The following is a 17181-nucleotide window of genomic DNA, read 5'->3' on the forward strand; positions in this document are numbered from 1 at the left end:
TGCTGGTACTTTAAAAAAAAATTCATTCAAAGGATGTGGGTATCGCTGGCAAGGCCGGCATTTATTGCCCATCCCTAATTGCCCTCAAGAAGATGGTGGTGAGCCGCCTTCTTGAGTACAACTGAGTGTCTCACTGGGGCCATTTCTGAGAACAGTGAAGAGTCAACCACATTGCTGTGGGTCTGGAGTCACATATAAGAACATAAGAAATAGGAGCAGGAGTAGGCCCTTCGAGCCTGCTCCGCCATTCAATATGATCATGGCTGATCTGATCATGGACTCAGCTCCACTTTCCCGCCCCCTCCCCATAACCGCTTATTCCCTTATAATTTAAGAAACTGTCTATTTCGGTCTTAAATTTATTCAATGTCCCAGCTTCCACAGCTCTCTGAGGCAGCGAATTCCACAGATTTACAACCCTCTGATGGAAGAAATTTCTCCTCATCTGTTTTAAATGGGCGGCATCTTATTCTAAGATCGTGCCCTCCAGTTCTAGTCTCCCCCATCAGTGGAAACATCCTCTCTGCATCCACCTCGTCAAGCCCCCTCATAATCTTGTACGTTTCGATAAGATCACCTCTCATTCTTCTGAATTCCAATGAGGAGAGGCCCAACCTACTCAACCTTTCCTCATAAGTCCAACCCCTCATCCCCAGAATCAACCTAGTGAACCTTCTCTGAACTGCCTCCAAAGCAAGTATATCCTTTCGTAAATATGGAAACCAAAACTGCATGCAGTATTCCAGGTGTGGCCTCACCAATACCCTGTATAACTGTAGCAAGACTTCCCTGCTTTTATACTCCATCCCCTTTGCAATAAAGGCCAAGATTCCATTGGCCTTCCTGATCACTTTCTGCAGCTGCATACTATCCTTTTGTGTTTCATGCACAAGTACCCCCAGGTCCCGCTGTACTGCGGCACTTTGCAATCTTTCTCCATTTAAATAATAACTTGCTCTTTGATTTTTTTTTCAGCCAAACTTTCCAACATTATACTCCATCTGCCAATTTTTTGCCCACTCACTGATCCTGTCTGTCCATTTGCAGATTTTTTGAGTCCTCCTCATACATTGCTTTTCCTCCCATCTAGGCCAGACCGGGTAAGGACAGCAGATTTCCTTCCCTAAAAGGACATTAGTGAACCAGATGGGTTTTTACGATAATCCAGTAGGTTCATGGTCACCATTACCGATACTAGCTTTTTATTCCAGATTTATTTAATTAACTGAATTTAAATTCCCCAGCTGCCGTGGTGGGATTTGAACTTGGGTTTCCGGATCATTACTTATATCTGAACCCTGGTCAGTGGGAGTAACCAGGTGACTGCAGTGAGGAGAGAACAGCGGAATTGCAGCCAGACTTGATTGCGTCCAACACTGGAGGCCATGCAGCAGGGTGCGCAGTGCAGCAATCAGTGTGGTGAATACTGGCAGAGTCCGTCCCTAACCCAGGATAAATGGAGTTAGGATACAGATCAGCCGTGATCTCATTGAATGTTGGAACAGGCTCAAGGGGCTGAATGGCCTGCTCCTGCTCCTCTATTTTTCAGGTGCGAGCTTTGATGGGTATTTGCTTCATGGGTTCTTTGCTTAAGAATTCATTGCAACACATTGCTATTAAGAACTAGTTGGTTAAGTAACAAAGGTTTATCAAACTACACCAGTTCATCCACTAGGCTCACCACTGCATACCTCATCGTGGATAACCTAGACTCAACGAGTCTTGTGAACATCACGTGACCGGCTAAGCCACTCACAATGCAACAGCTCTACAACTATTTTAAAATAAACAGATAACGCCACTCCCTTATTAAAGGGGGACAATAACCCACAAATTATTAAATAAAACTTTAAAGAGAACTTCAAAGATCAAATTAAAATTTGGTTGCCGGGGGTGAATATGCACTCCAGTCCCTCCGGCGCCCACCTCTCGCGGAAGGCCGCGAGCGAACCGGTGGACACCGTGTGCTCCATCTCCAGGGACACCCTGGCTCGGATGTAAGCACGGAAGAGAGGCAGGGCAGTCGGGCTGAATGACCCCCTCGACCGCCCGCTGCCTGGACCGGTTGATGGCCCCCTTGGCCATATCCAGGAGCAGTCCTACGAGGAGGCCCTCGGACCTACCCGCTCCCCTCCGCACCGGGTGCCCAAAGATCAGGAGCGTGAGACTGAAGTGCAACCAGAAATCGAGGAGCAGCCCCTTCAAATAATGGAAGAGGGGCTGCAACCTCACACGCTGTATATAGACGTGGAACACTGACTCCTCCAGACTGCAGAAATTGAAGGTGGCCCGGGAGTCCATGAACCGACTTAAAAACCTATTGCATGAACTGCTCCGTGCGACACCCTCAAGGACAAGTCCCCCAATCAATAGAGGGAGGACTCCCGCGTCGAGAGCCCTCCATTGGGGCAACAGCTCTACAAGCCTGTGAGCATCCATTACAAGGTGGAATAGGGTATTCTACATGTGATCAGAGCCGAGGCAGATTCTGCTCTTGCAATGGCCCGGTGTCGGGGTTTTCGCTAAACAACGACATGGAATAATTATCACTGGGTCAGCCTGGGCCCCCGACTGCCTCGGATTACGCAGTCCTAATGCCTCCGCTGGAGATACCCTCCCCTCTCCCCGGCCATACGCTCACTCATTCCAGTGGAGGATGATCGAGAGAAGAACGCTGTGGGAGATGTGTCTCGTCTCCCGCCCGAGGATGCCGAAGCTGACCGTTTCACGGGACTGCCCCTTGTCCGCGATCAGCTCCCTCGCCACCGAGCAGGAGTCGAGACGGGGATCTATGCGCTCTGCATCACTCAGTACCAGACAGATCATGGAGGCAGCAACTTCAGGAGGGGTTGAGAGCCGAAGAGCATTGTGAAACATTGCAATTAGTCAGCTCGGAGTGTTATATACTATTGCACAGTTCCTTGTAGGTAAAGTCATTATTCAAAACTCATTGCTGGATCAGACAATGATATCAGTTTGTCCTCGTTGGACCCGCATAATCTATTCTCAGAAATCGTAGGTAAGTCATGTCCTTCCTGCCCATGAACCTTACTTCCTGTCGTCACGATTTTGGCCACGTTTTTCTGTTAACCTTTCCCATTGTAAAGCGCGATGTAAACATTTCCTATTCAATTTTGCCGTGCGAATTGTCACAGTGTAGTTGCATGATTTGGCCACCAGGTGGTTGCGAGGCAAGACTTTGTGAAGTCTCTCATCCGACTCTATCTAATTATTGTGTTCCTAACACAGATGAGGCTGCACACAGGGAGGTTAAAGTAAGAGTCTTTAATAAGACACTCCAGAGTAAGGAACAGGCCTTAGGAGCCGGCTTAGGTACAGTGCTCCCAAGGGATGCTGGGATTCCTTGGGACTTCAGGGGATGAGCTCCTTGGTGGTGGGACATGGGAGTGCATGTTTTACAGATACACAACACTAATATATCAGAGAGCGAGAGAGGAGGGATAGGGATAGAGAGCGAGAGAACGGGTATCGAGAGAGAGGGGGATAGAGAGCGCGAGAGAGGGGGACAGAGAGCGTGAGAGAGGGGGACAGAGAGCGCGAGAGAGGGGGACAGAGAGCGCGAGAGAGGGGGACAGAGAGCGCGAGAGAGGGGGACAGAGAGCGCGAGAGAGGGGGACAGAGAGCGCGAGAGAGGGGGACAGAGAGCGCGAGAGAGGGGGACAGAGAGCGAGAGAGAGGGGGACAGAGAGCGAGAGAGAGGGGGACAGAGAGCGAGAGAGAGAGAGAGCGCGGGGATAGAGAGCAAGAACGACAGAGAGGGGATAGAGAGCGAGAGAGGGGGTAGAGAACGAGAGCGAGAGAGGGGATAGAGAACGAGAGAGAGAGAGCGTGCGGGGATAGAGAGCAAGAACGACAGAGAGGGGATAGAGAGCGAGAGAGGTAGAGGTAGTGAGAGGGGTAGATTAAAAAGTGACAATTGCAACACCTTAGGCAATTAACTAGCTCTCTCTCTCGCTCTCTCTCTACCTCTCTCCAATATATCAACAAGATGGTGATTGAGAAAAGACAAAGCTGACAACCGCTCAGTCAGCCTCCAGCATTCCAGCCCAGCCCAACCCACAATCACACTGCGTGTTGGAACAGCCCATGCCACAATTATCATGGCTCCCAGGCACCTATTACCCATTGGGTGCAGACACTCGCCACAGTATTTGTCGCACAGAAAGGATACGGTACAGGTTGCTGTGTTTAATCCACAAGAAATGAACTTTGCCGTGAGTCAGCAGAGGGGACACCGTCCCTTCATCTTCCATCTGTGTCAGGATCGGGATGAAGTGCTCGATCTCTGACATGTCCACATCCCCTTTGTAGTTCCGACATACCAGGAGCTGAGGCAACAGAGAGTTTAAGGAAAGATAAGGGTTAAAGGTTATTGTCCTCCTTCTCTCGCTATTCACAGTTGTCTGCTCTCTCAGGTGGGCGTAAAAGATCCCACGGCACTATTTCGAAGAAGAGCAGGGGAGTTACCGCAATGTACTGGCCAATATTTATCGCTCAGTCAGCATCACATTGTGGTTTGTGGGAGCTTGCTGTGAGCAAATTCCGCATTTTTTACAATTACAACAGTGACTACATTTCAAAAGTACCTTATTTTGGCTGTAAAGCATGTTGAGACATCCTGGGTGTTTCGAACTGGCACACTTGGAGATCCCCGTATCAGTACCAAGACACTCCAAGACGGCCCCACCCATACCAGTACTGAAACACTCCGAGACCAGTGCACAACAACAGAAATATCATGCTAGTAAAATCAATAAACACTGGAAAAATATAAAAGTACACAACGGTTGAGATACTGTGGGTGTACCAGACCTGGGGGTACTGAAATCGGAGACATCGTTAGGATCCCCCACTTACAAACCTGTATTTCCCCACAGACTTTTTCATGAACTTGAAGCCCTTTAACTGAATGTGTCACTGCAATTGTCACCCCTCAGCAGTTCCTGTGACAATCCATCGCTATTCTCAACAGAACTGTATTTTGTAGTCGGTGGAACACTCTTAGTTCAACTTAACTTTATTTATTTGGGAGACCTCCGACAGCCATGTGGAGCTTTAAGATGACATTCCTTCACAGACCCTCTCTCTCAATACAGCTCCCTATACCTCCTAGCTAGAGGGCGCTATACATTATCTTGTTACACCTTTCCTTTCATAAAGGAATAAAAATGATTTAAAGTTAGTTTCAATATAAAATGGGTAGTTAACTTATGAATAAATGTATTAAATAATTCATCATCATAGACAGTCCCTCGGAATCAAGGAAGACTTGCTTCCACTCCTGAAGTGAGTTATTTGGTGGCTGTGAGTTATTTGGTGGCTGAACAGTCCAATACGAGAGCCACAGACTCTGTCACAGGTGGGACAGACAGCCGTTGAGGGAAGGGGAGGGTGGGACAGGTTTGCCGCAAGCTCTTTCTGCTGCCTGCGCTTGATTTCTGCATACTCTCAGCGCCCTCCCGGATGCACTCTTGGGCCAGGGACTCCCAGGTGTCGTTGGGGGATGTCACACTTTATCAGGGAGGCTTTGAGGGGTGTCCTTGTGTCGTTTCCGCTGGCCACCTTTGGCTCATTTGCCGTGAAGGAGCTCCGCATAGAGCACTCGCTTTGGGAGTCTCGTGTCTGGCATGCGAACTATGTGGCCTGCCCAGTGAAGCTGATCGAGTGTGGTCAGTGCTTCAATGCTGGGGATGTTAGCCTGAACAAGGACGCTGATGTTGGTGCGCCTGTCCTCCCAGGGGATTTGTAGGATCTTGCGGAGACATCGTTGGTGATATTTCTCCAGCGACTTGGTGCCTACTGTACATGGTCCATGTCTCTGAGCCATACAGGAGGGCGGGTATTACTACAGCTCTGTAGACCATGAGCTTGGTGGTAGTTTTGAGGGCCTGGTCTTCAAACACTCTTTTCCTCAGGCTGCGCTGGCGCACAGGGGGTGATGTTGGATCTCATCGTCGTTGCCTGCTCCCGCGATATCGGAAGTGGTCCACGTTGTCCAGGGCCGTGCCCTGGATCTTGATAACTGGTGGGGTGGGGGGGGCAGTGCTTTGCGGCAAGGACAGGCTGGTGGAGGGCCTTTGTCTTATGGATGTTTAGCGCAAGGCCCATGCTTTCGTACGCCTCAGTAAACACGCCGACTATGTCCTGGAGTTCAGCCTCTGTACGAGCGCAGACGCAGACATCTTCTGCGTACTGTAGCTCGACGACAGAGATTGGGGTGATCTTGGATCTGGCCTGGAGCCGGCGTAGGTTGAACAGGTTCCCACTGGTTCTGTAGTTTAGTTCCACTCCAGCGGGGAGTTTGTTGACTGTGAGGTGGAGCATGGCGGCGAGGAAGATTGAGAAGAGGGTTGGGGCGATGACGCAGCCCTGTTTGACCCTGGTCCGGACGTAGATTGGGTCTGTGATGGATCCGTTGGTAAGGATCACGGCCAGCATGTCATCGTGCAACTACAAGTTTAACAACAACAACAAAACTATTGTCTTATTAATTCTTTATCCAAGTGTCCAGTGTCCATGACTTCTTATTTCTGTACCAGGTATTTTGGTGTTGTGAAGATTCTGTTGCTTCACCTCAAACTGGTTGTTTCAGTGGTGTTCTGTGCACTGATCGCTGTAGTCCCTTTATCAGTGCTATGAGGGGAAATATCAGGCAACATATCCCTGTTTTCCATGTGTTGTCATTGAAGTGCTGTTCCACGTGTTAGTTGGCTATGTTGGCAACGGACCGTCTGTGGGGGTCACTGAGATCTCTGGAGTTTCGATGAATGCCTCAGCGCTCTTTCTCAGACGTTTCCTATTTCTGCGATACTCACGGCCATCTTCTGTAACAACCTGATCTGATCGAATGCCGCCTTGTTTCTGAACCTGAGCTTTTTGCCACTCTTTGCTTTCTCGCGTTTGTTTGGATCTCACTGTTTCTCCTTCCTGCAGTGTCGGAAGTGCTGGGGCACCTCTGTTGTAGTAGTGTGCTTGTTTGGCATGGTTCCTTTCCTTGTTGACGATGACGTCGTGCATGATCCTTGGTTTGAGTAGTTCGTTTGCGATTGGGATGTGGGTCTTTGTGCGGCGGCCGAGCAAGTGTTGTGCTGGCGAACTCTCCAGGCCTTCAGTTGGTGTGTTTTGCCAGATGAGAAGGTTCATGTGGAAGTCACCAGAGTCTTTTTTTGTCTTCTTGATTAACCGCTTTGCGAGCTTAACCGCGTTCTCAACCTTTCCGTTGCTTTGGGGATATTCTGGTGAACTTGTTGCGTGATCGAACCCATATTCTACGGCAAAGTTTGTGAACTGTTGAGAGTTGAAGGGAGGTCCATTGTCGGATTGAACCTTGTCTGGAATACCGTGGTTGGAGAAGTGTTTCCTGAGGTGTTTGATGATGACAGTGGCATCTTTCTGTCCATGCAAGCTGTCCATCTCAAAATAGTCTGAGTAGTAGTCCACTGTGCACAAGTAGTTTTGGCCATCTAGTGTGAATATGTCACAACCAATCTTTTCCCACGTTCTCTGAGGGAGGGTGTGACTTATCAATGGTTCTTCTGGTTGGCTCGAGTAATATGTTTCAGGAGGCGCTAACAGGGCTATAAGGGGAAATTTCGCCCCCTGGAGTCTGGTATTTAAAGTTGCAGTGATTTGATTCACAAAGCACAATTCTTTTTAAATTTGAACTCTGTCCCTTTTACCCTCTCCCACAGTTCGAGGACATCTGCTGAACACCGAGCCCTATTACTTGCTGAAACTCATTGACTGCCACCTGGTTGTAAATTAAACGGAGGTCAGCACATTTATTACCGTTATAATTTCTCAACAGAGAGGTTTTTTCCCCACCTAAATAACAGCTTGCACTTACGTAGCGCCGTTAACGTAGTAAAACGTCCCCATGCGCTTCACAGGAGTGTTATCAAACAGAGTTTGACACCGAACCGAGATATTCGGACAGATGACCAAAAAGCCTGGTCAAAGAGGTAGGTTTCAAGGAGCGACTTAAAAGGAGGAAAGAGGTAGAGAGGCGGAGAAGTTTAGGGAGGGAGTTCCAGAGCTCGGGGCCCAGGCAACTGAAGGCACGGCCACCGATGGTTGAGCGATTACAATCAGACATGTGCAAGAGGCCTTAATTGGAGGAGCACAGACTCAGGACTATTAAGCCCTTGTAATGTCTGTAAGCTTGTAATGCTGTAGCTCCACATTGTGGGTGTGGACGTACTGTGTCACTGCAACTAAAGGTTGAATAAAGGAGTCAGCTGACCAGAAGCTTCCGGAACTTCTGAGAGGCTGTCTGCCATTATCGAAAGCTGTGTGTGCTGTGCTCTGTGAATATATCACAGCCCTTGACACAGGGCCTCAGAAAATGGCAGGCCATTTTGGCCTAGCAATTCGCATGATCGAGTTTAGAGGAGATTTGATCGAGGTCTTTAAAATCTTGAATAGTTTGATGGAACAAATAGGAGAAACTGTTTTCAGTGGCAGAAGGATTGGTAACCAGATTTAAAGGTGATTGGCAAAAGTACCAGAGGTGAAATTTAGAATTATTATTATTTTTATTTTTTTAATCGCAACGAATTGTCGTGATCTGGAACACGCTGCCCAATAGGGCGATGGAAGCAGATTCAATAGTAACTTTCAAAAATGGAATTGGATAAATACTGGAAGAGAAAAAAAATGACAGGTCTATCGGGAAAGAGCAGAGGGAGTGCGAGGAATGGGATCGCTCTTTCAAAGAGCCGACACAGGCACGATGGGCCGAATGGCCTCGTTCTATGCTGTGCATTCTATGAAACAGAAAATGTTTCCTCCAGCATCATATAACAGTGTTTCAGGAGTAGCTGGAAATATAATTGGTTTTGCTGGTACTCCCCGGTACACTTATGGGTGAGAATCACAGAATGGTTACAGCACAGAAGGAGGCCATTCGGCCCGTTGAGCCCGTGCCGGCTCTCTGCAGGAGCACCTCAACCAGTCCCACTCTCCCCGCCCTTTCCCCGTAGCCCTGCAATTTTTTTTTTCCCCCATTCAGGTACTTATCCAACTCCCTTTTGAAAGCCACGATTGAGTCTGCCTCTACCACCCTCTCAGGCAGCGCATTCCAGATCCTAACCACTCGCTGCGGGAAAAAGTTTCTCATGTCGCCTTTGGTCTGTTTGCCAATCGCCTTAAACCTGTGTCCTCTGGTTCTCGACCCTTCCGCCAAAGGGAACAGTTTCTCTCTCGATCTACTCTGGCCAGACCCCTCATGATTTTGAACACCTCGATCAAACCTCCTCTCAACCTTCTCTGCTCCAAGGAGAACAATCCCAACTTCTCCAGTCTATCCCCGTAACTGAAGTACCTCACCCCTGGAATCATGCTCGTAGATCTTTTCTGCTCCCTCTCTTAGGCCGACACATCCTTCCTAAAGTGTGGTGCCCAGAATTGGACACAATGCTCCAGTTGAGGCTAAACCAGGTGATTTATACAGGTCCATCATAACTCAATTACTTTTGTACTCTCTACTTCTGGAAGCTTTTTTAACTGCTTTCTCAACCTGCACTGCCACCTTCAATGATTTGTGCACGTACACCCCCAGGTTTCTCTGTTCATGCACCCCTTTTTAAGTACATAAGAAATAGGAGTTGGAGTCGGCCACACGGACACTCGAACCTGCTCCGTCATTCAATAAGATCACGGCTGATCTGATCTTGGCCTCAACTCCACTTTCCTGCCCGCTCCCCACAACCCTCGACTCCCCTGTAGTTCAAGAGTCAACCATATTGCTGTGCGTCTGGATTGTATCTTTTAGTTTAGATTTCCTCTCTTCACTCTCTCTACCAAAATGTATCACTTCCCACTTTGGTGTGGTTAGAAAGTGATCTGGTCGCTTTGCGAACTGTGTGGTGCTTAAAAGCCAGCACAGACTAGTTGGGCCGAATGGCCTGTTTTCTGCACTGTATATTCAATCTTCACGCTTTCCGGCCAATCTGCGCTGAGTTAATTGGCAGTCGGGGCTCCAGAATTGGCCACCGTGCTCCTGGGTTGGGTTTGGGGAGGTGGGGAGCGGCGAGGGGGATTATTGCTCTACACTAGCGGCTGCCACCAAGCTCATGGTCTACGGGGCTGTAGCGATACCCGCCCTCCTGTATGGCTCAGAGACACGGACCATGTACAGTAGACACCTCAAGTCGCTGGAGAAACACCACCAACGAAGTCTCCGCAAGATCCTGCAAATCCCCTGGGAGGACAGACGCACCAACGTCAGGTGTTCTCGACCAGGCCCAACATCCCCAGCATCGAAGCACTGACCACACTCGACCAGCTCCGCTGGGCCGGGCCACGTTGTCCGCATGCCCGACACAAAACTCCCAAAACAGGCGCTCTACTCGGAACTCCTACATGGCAGTTGATCCCCAGGTGGGCAGAAGGAACGCTTCAAGGACAGCCTCCAAGCCGCCCTGATAAAATGCAACATACGCACCGGCACCTGGGAGTCCCTGGCCAAAGACCGCCCCAAGTGGAGGAAGAGCATCCGGGAAGGCGCTGAGCACCTCGAGTCTCGTCGCCGAGGGCGTGCAGAAACCAAGCGCAGGCAGCGGAAGGAGGGTGCGGCAAACCAGACCCCCCCACCCACCCTTTCCCTCAACCACTGTCTGTCCCACCTGTGACAGAGACTGTAATTCCCGTATTGGACTGTACAGCCACCTGAGAACTCACTTTTAGAGTGGAAGCAAGTCTTCCTCGATTTCGAGGGACTGCCTGTGACGATGTGTGGGGTGGCAGGTGAGGTCCCAGTCGTGGTGATGCCCCCGTGCGAGTGAACAGACTGCCAGCACACCCACCACTCTCTGATAAAAGATGCCCCTTTGGATGAGGGCAGGCGATGCCCATGGAATTGTGCCAAAGCAACAACTTTTAGGAGGCGGTGAAGGAAGGTATTTTATTCAAAAAACGGCTGCTTTAAGAAAGAATAACAGTGATATAAAATAAAAGTTTAGACAGTGAAAGGTGGGAAAGAGATTTAGCAAAGGGGCGGGGACAGTGAAAGGTAGGGACAGAATTATATTTTTAAGATATTCTTCATTTATTTTTCCTTAATTTTGACCTTGTATTTAATATAAATTAAAATTACATTAACCCATCTCCCCAACATCTGATGAAATTTCCTCTCTGCGATAATAGCGAGCTGTGACTTTATAATTTCCCTTTCTCATCCCTCATCACTCTTGGCTATTTGGCTCAGTGGGCAGCACACTCGCCTCTGAGTCAGAAGGTTGTGGGTTCAAGTGCCACTCCAGGGATTTGAGCACATAAATCTAGGCTGACACTACTCCCAGTGCAGTGCTGAGGGAGCGCCGCACTGTCGGAGGTGCCGTCTTTCAGATGAGATGTTAAACCGAGGCCCCGTCTGCTCACTCGGGTAGAGGTAAAAGATCCCAGGGCACTATTTCGAAGAAGAGCAGGGGAGTTATCCCTGGTGTCCTGGGGCAATATTTAGCACTCAATCAACATCACAAAAAACAGATTATCTGGTCATTATCACATTGCTGATTGTGGGAGCTTGCTGTGCGCAAATTGGCTGCCGCGTTTCCCACATTACAACAGTGACTACACTTCATTGGCTGTAAAGCACTGAGACGTCTGGTGGTCGTGAAAGGCGCTATATAAATGCAAGTCTTAGTTTCTTGTATTGCCTTCTCCCTCATAGCCTCCCCTTAAATGCACAGATTAAATGGAGGCGTGGTAAAGTTGTGGCCTTGTCGTCAGTCCCAGGTGTGCATTATTCTGCATTTTGCACAAAAGCAAAATTCATTTTGCAACTGAAAAAGATCCTAACTAACCAGCTTAACTTGTTGCACCCCAGCTCTGGCCATGCAAACCAAAACTGTAGACTTGCTCTCAAAAGTGAAAGCTGGAAGGCTTTTCAACCCACTGGGTTGGGGAAGGGCTGCATTAACCAGCCTTGGCAATGGACCCTTCTGAAATCCTGCAATTGTACTTTTTTAAAAAAGTAATGTATATTGAAGCCCTTACCTTGCCTTTAAGGTCCAGGATAAAGATTGCGGAGGCTGACATGTCCCTCTTCAGGTCAGTGCTGGAGAATGGCTGAGATTGGCAGAAGGCAGCTTCCGACTTCCTGGAGCCCCAGATTGCTCAGCCCACGTCACCACTCGCAGGTAAATCGGGACCTGGCCAACCTCTTAAAGGCGCCGGCCCACCAGGTGTGCCATTCGGATTTTTACGTCCGCCGACAGAAAATCGAAAACACTCCCCCGACACACACATACACACACACAAGCGCACATACAACACTCAATGCACACAGAAACGCGGAAATCAACAAGATCAAAGCCGACTTAATAAGCTTGCAGCAACAAGGAACAAAGGAACAGAAAGGGAACAAGAAGGCAGACAGTCTAAATAGTCTGCAGGGTAAGATTTGATGCCAAGAGTTTGGGGATCAGGTTTCATCACTTTCTGACTCTCAGTGATTTGCCAATCAATTGCGTTTTGCTATTCTCCTCCCACCCTGGCTCCAGATTTTAGGAGGGAGTTCATCTCGACACAGAACTCCAAAAATCTGGACTCCAGGAGTAAAGTGCATGGCAAGGGAAGGGTCAGAACCAGTTCAGAAGCCTGGAGGCTCCTCCCCCTTCTCTCAAACCTTCCTCACAGCCTGAGTGGCAGCAAAAAAAAACCCTGGAACCATCTAAGATTGTTGTGATAGGGAGAGGGAGCACCAAATAGAAGAAAGACTTGCATTTATATAGCGCCTTTCACTACCACAGGACCGTCCCAAAGCGCTGTACAGCCAATGAAGTACTTTTTGGAGTGCAGTCAGTGTTGCAATGTGAGAAACGCAGCACGCAGTTTGCGCACAGCAAGCTCCCACAAACAGCAATGTGATTATGACCCAGATAATCTGTTTTTTTTGTGATGTTGACCGAGGGGTGAAACAGGACACCGGGGATAACTCCCCCTGCTCTTCTTCGAAATAGTGCCGTGCGGTCTTTTACGTCCAGCTGAGAGGGCAGACGGGGCCTCAGTTTAACGTCTCATCTGAAAGACGGCACCTCCGACAGTGCAGCACTCCCTCAGTACCGCACTGGGAATGTCAGCCTGGATTTGAACCTGCAACTATTTCAGTTGAAACCATAATTAAGTCTTAAAGTTAACCATAAATAATGTTAAAGGGGCACTAAAACCGACAATTTTAAACAAATTAAACTTTAAACCGTCAAATTAAAATTTGGTTGCCGGGGGTGATGATGCACTCCAGTCCCTCCGGCGCCCATCTCTTAGATTTGAACCTGCAACGATTTTGTTGTAATCTGTTAAAACATAAATCGTTAACTCAAATGCCCCCTAATTAAAGGGGGGGAGGGCACTAAACTTTCAAACAAGTGCCCCCTTGTTTTTGTTTGAGGGCACCAACACACAAATTATTCAAGTGCCTCCTGGCTAAAAGGAGGGGGTGGGGGCATTTGAAACTGCAACCTTTTGACTCAGAGGCCAGCTATTACCAATTGAGCCACAGCTGTTACTGCATGACTGGGAGGTTATTTCTGAGTAGATGGGTTGAATGGCTCTTGCGATTGATGCCTAAATCGTGTCGCTGTGGCGGAATGCTCTCTGTTCTTGTGCTCTTGCTCGTGCCTTGACGGTTTTCACCGGCCGGGATTTCTCCGCAGAAACTTCCCAGCTGGAAGTGTCAGTTTACCCCCCTTGGTAGCGCTCTCACTTGTGGAGGTCAGAAGGTCGTGGGATCAACCCAGCGATTTGGGCCAACGCACCAGCCTCCCCCAAGGGCTGCGAAGGACCTCACGGCACTATTCAACAAAAAGCAAGGGGTGCTTCTTGTTATATTTAGAATAACTCCACAAGACTGTATGCTGTCAGCTCAAACTGTTGTGACCTCGGTCTCTTTAATGTAACTCCAGAGTGCGAAAGCAGCATGGTAGACTGCCTTTTATACCTGCTTGCCCGGGATGTGCAGGTGACCCTTGGGTCTCCCACAGGTGCGCCCCCTGGTGGCAAGTCTTACACACTAGTAAAGTTTACAACTCTGATCTGGGGGACACTCCAGACACTTTTAACTGCCCTTTTTTTTTATATATATATATTTTTTATTTTTATTTTTTGGGGGCATTAAAATTATATATTTTACAAATGCCCCCTATAAAAGGGGAGGGGGACAGTAAAACCCCGGCAATTAAAACAAATTAAACTTTAAAACATGTAAAATCAAATTAACATTTGGTTGCCGGGGGTGATAATGCACTCCAGTCCCTCCGGCGCCCACCTCTCGCGGAAGGCCGCAAGCGTACCGGTGGACACCGCGTGCTCCATCTCCGGGGACACCCTGGCTCGGATGTAAGCGCGGAAGAGAGGCAGGCAGTCAGGCTGAACGACCCCCTCGACCGCCCGCTGCCTGGACCGGCTGCCCTTGGCCGTGCCCAGGAGCAGTCATACAAGGAGGCCCTCGGACCTACCCGCTCCCCTCCGCACAGGGTGCCCAAACGATCAGGAGTGTGGGAAATTGAGGAGCAGCCCCTTTAAATAATGGAACAGGGGCTGCAACCTCGTGCATTCGATAAAAACATAGAAAGTAAAGTTTACATACATAACACTTCTGGTGCCCTGGCCAACATCAATCACTGAACAAGTGCCACTGGCCATCACCCTTCTTGCTGTTTGTATGATCTTGCTTTGCATGAGGCTACTGCTATGTGGAACCTGCTGTGTTGGCTGGAGAATGGGAAGTCGGCCAGGAGAGCGTTGGAATAAAAAGAAAGACTTGCATTTATATCGCGCCTTTCACGACCACCGGCCGTCTCAAAACGCTTTACAGCCAATGAAGTACTTTTTGGAGTGTAGTCACTGTGTGTAATGTGAGAAACGCGACAACCAATTTGTGCACAGCAAGCTCCCACAAACAGCAATGTGATAATCTGTTTTAGTGATGTTGATTGAGGGATAAATATTAGCCCAGGGCACCGGGGATAACTCTTCTTTGAAATAGTGCCATGAGATCTTTTACATGCACCTGAGAGAGCTGACGGGGCCTCGGATTAACGGCTCATCCGAAAGATGGCGCCTCCAACACTGCATTTATATAGCGCCTTTCATGACCACCAGCCGTCTCAAAACACTTTACAGCAAATGAAGTACTTTTTGGAGTGCAGTCACTGTTGTAATGTAATAAACACGGCAGCTCCCACAAACAGCAATGTGATAATGACCAGATAATCTGTTTTTTCTTTCTTTTGTTGACTGAGGGATAAATATTGGCCCAGGACACCGGGGATAACTCCCCTGCTCTTCTTCAAAATAGTGCCATGGGATCTTTTACGTCCGCCTGAGAGAGCAGACGGGACCTCGGTTTAATGTCTCATCTGAAGGACAGCACCTCCGACAGTGCAGCGCTCCCTCAGCACTGCACTAGAGTGTCAGCCTAGATTTATGTGCTCATAGTTAAGGTGGGAGGTGGAAAAGGCATGGATGAGGGTTTCTGCAGCAGATGGGCTGAGGGAGATGATATCTTGGAGTTGGAAGTAGGCAGACTTTATGATATGGGGTAGGATGCTCAGCTCGAGGTTAAACAGGACACGGAGACTATGAACAGTGTAATGTCTGTCGGCTTGTAATGTTTGTAGCTCCACACTATGGATGTGGACGTATTGTGTACTGCAGTTGCACAGTTAATAATTAAACAGAACCAGGCAGATTTCCGGAGGCTTCCGAGAGAGCTGCCTGCCATGTTAGGAGCTGTGTATGCTGTGTTCTGTGAAGATGTCACATTTGCCAATTGAGATGGGATTTTTTGGATGATTTAAAGCTTAAATTTTGTTGGTGAAGGATTCAGCCAGCCGACAGAGAGACTTTAGAAGTTTCTGGAAAAAGCTATAAAAATCCGAGGTAAAATACAGCACACCATGTGAACAGCTCGACATTAAAATAGCATGTGCAATCGGACATTTGGGGGAATATAGACATGACCGGGAACATTTTAAAGCGTATGTGGATCGACTCGAAATGTATTTCACTGCAAATAACGTAATCGAAGTTCCAGACAATGCAGTCCAGAACCGGGCTGTGTTGGAACGTAAGAAAGCGATCTTCTTATCGGAGGCGGGTCCGGCATTGTACGAGACCCTTCTAAATTTGCTTGTGCCTGACGAGCCAAAGGACACAACGCTTAAAGAGATTTTAACGAAGCTGGAGCAGCACTATTATCCCAAACCGTTAGAAATTGCTGAAAGCTATCGTTTCGGGATTCTGAATCAAAAGGCTGATGAAAGTATCAGTGATTACATCGTAGCATTAAAAAAGCTATCGATGCACTGCAATTTTGGAAACTTTCAAAACCGAGCATTACGGGATCGTTTTGTTTGTGGGGTGAAAAGTGATGCGATCAGAAGGAAGTTATTGACGACGGATGACTTGACTTTTGAGATTGCTTGTCAGACAGTGAGGTCGATGGGCATGGCCGAACAATATTCCCGAGAATTAAATAATAATTACGGTTGTCAGTCAACCAAGGTAAATCACCTGCAGGTTCAAAGTAAAAGACGGTGGGGGCCCAAAGTCTCAGAAACTGGAAATTCTAACAGAGCATCGAAGTCGTGCTATAGGTGCCTGGGACAACATATTGCTCAAAGTTGTCCATACGTGAAGGCAGAGTGTTTCTTCTGCAGGAAGACTGGGCATCTTGCGAAGGCATGGCGACTGAAGGGTAAACCAGCTTCCAAAGCTATGAGTCCAGCATTCAAAGCTATGAGTAGAACTCCCAAGAGACTACATAGCATGGAAGAACAACAACAGGACGAGGAGATGTTAGAGTTACACGTCATCAGGAGCACGAAGTTAACGGACAGCGATTCGGAAAGCATCAAAATCCACATCGATGTTGCGGGATTCAAGATACCAATGGAAATTGACATGGGTGCATCCGTGAGTGTAGTACAGGAGTCACTGTACCTCGACAAATTGAGTGATTTCCAACTGGAGAAATCCAAGATAGAGCTGCGAGGCTACTCGGGAGAGAAATTTTCTGTGGTAGGTCATATCACCATATCGGTGAAATATAAAGATCAATTTCAGAACTTGCCTCTAATAATAGTGAAAGGAGACAAATCTGCCTTACTCGGAAGAAATTGGTTAAGCTCACTGAAGCTGGATTGGAGTAAGATTTTC

General features: G+C 48.3%; 1 protein-coding gene across 3 annotated transcripts in view; it reads right to left on the reverse strand.

The window, feature by feature from the left end:
* The window catches only part of LOC139237935 (AP-1 complex subunit mu-2), a 34227-nt gene extending 21657 nt beyond the window's left edge, over nt 1–12570 (reverse strand). The window contains exons 1-2 of one of the 3 annotated variants that reach the window (XM_070867258.1): nt 12019–12570; nt 4193–4349 (exon numbers count right to left, since the gene is read on the reverse strand). In XM_070867258.1, the coding sequence (XP_070723359.1) occupies nt 4193–4349; nt 12019–12060 (199 nt within the window). In that variant the 5' untranslated portion in view covers nt 12061–12570. Of the gene's footprint in view, nt 1–4192; nt 4350–4607; nt 4706–4882; nt 5094–12018 lie in introns of those variants that run through there. The other 2 variants (XM_070867259.1, XM_070867257.1) reach the window with 2 other exon arrangements.
* Between the last annotated feature and the right edge of the window lie 4611 nt (nt 12571–17181).

This window comes from Pristiophorus japonicus, chromosome 24 (genome assembly GCF_044704955.1).
Source record: "Pristiophorus japonicus isolate sPriJap1 chromosome 24, sPriJap1.hap1, whole genome shotgun sequence".
Taxonomy (NCBI): domain Eukaryota; kingdom Metazoa; phylum Chordata; class Chondrichthyes; family Pristiophoridae; genus Pristiophorus; species Pristiophorus japonicus.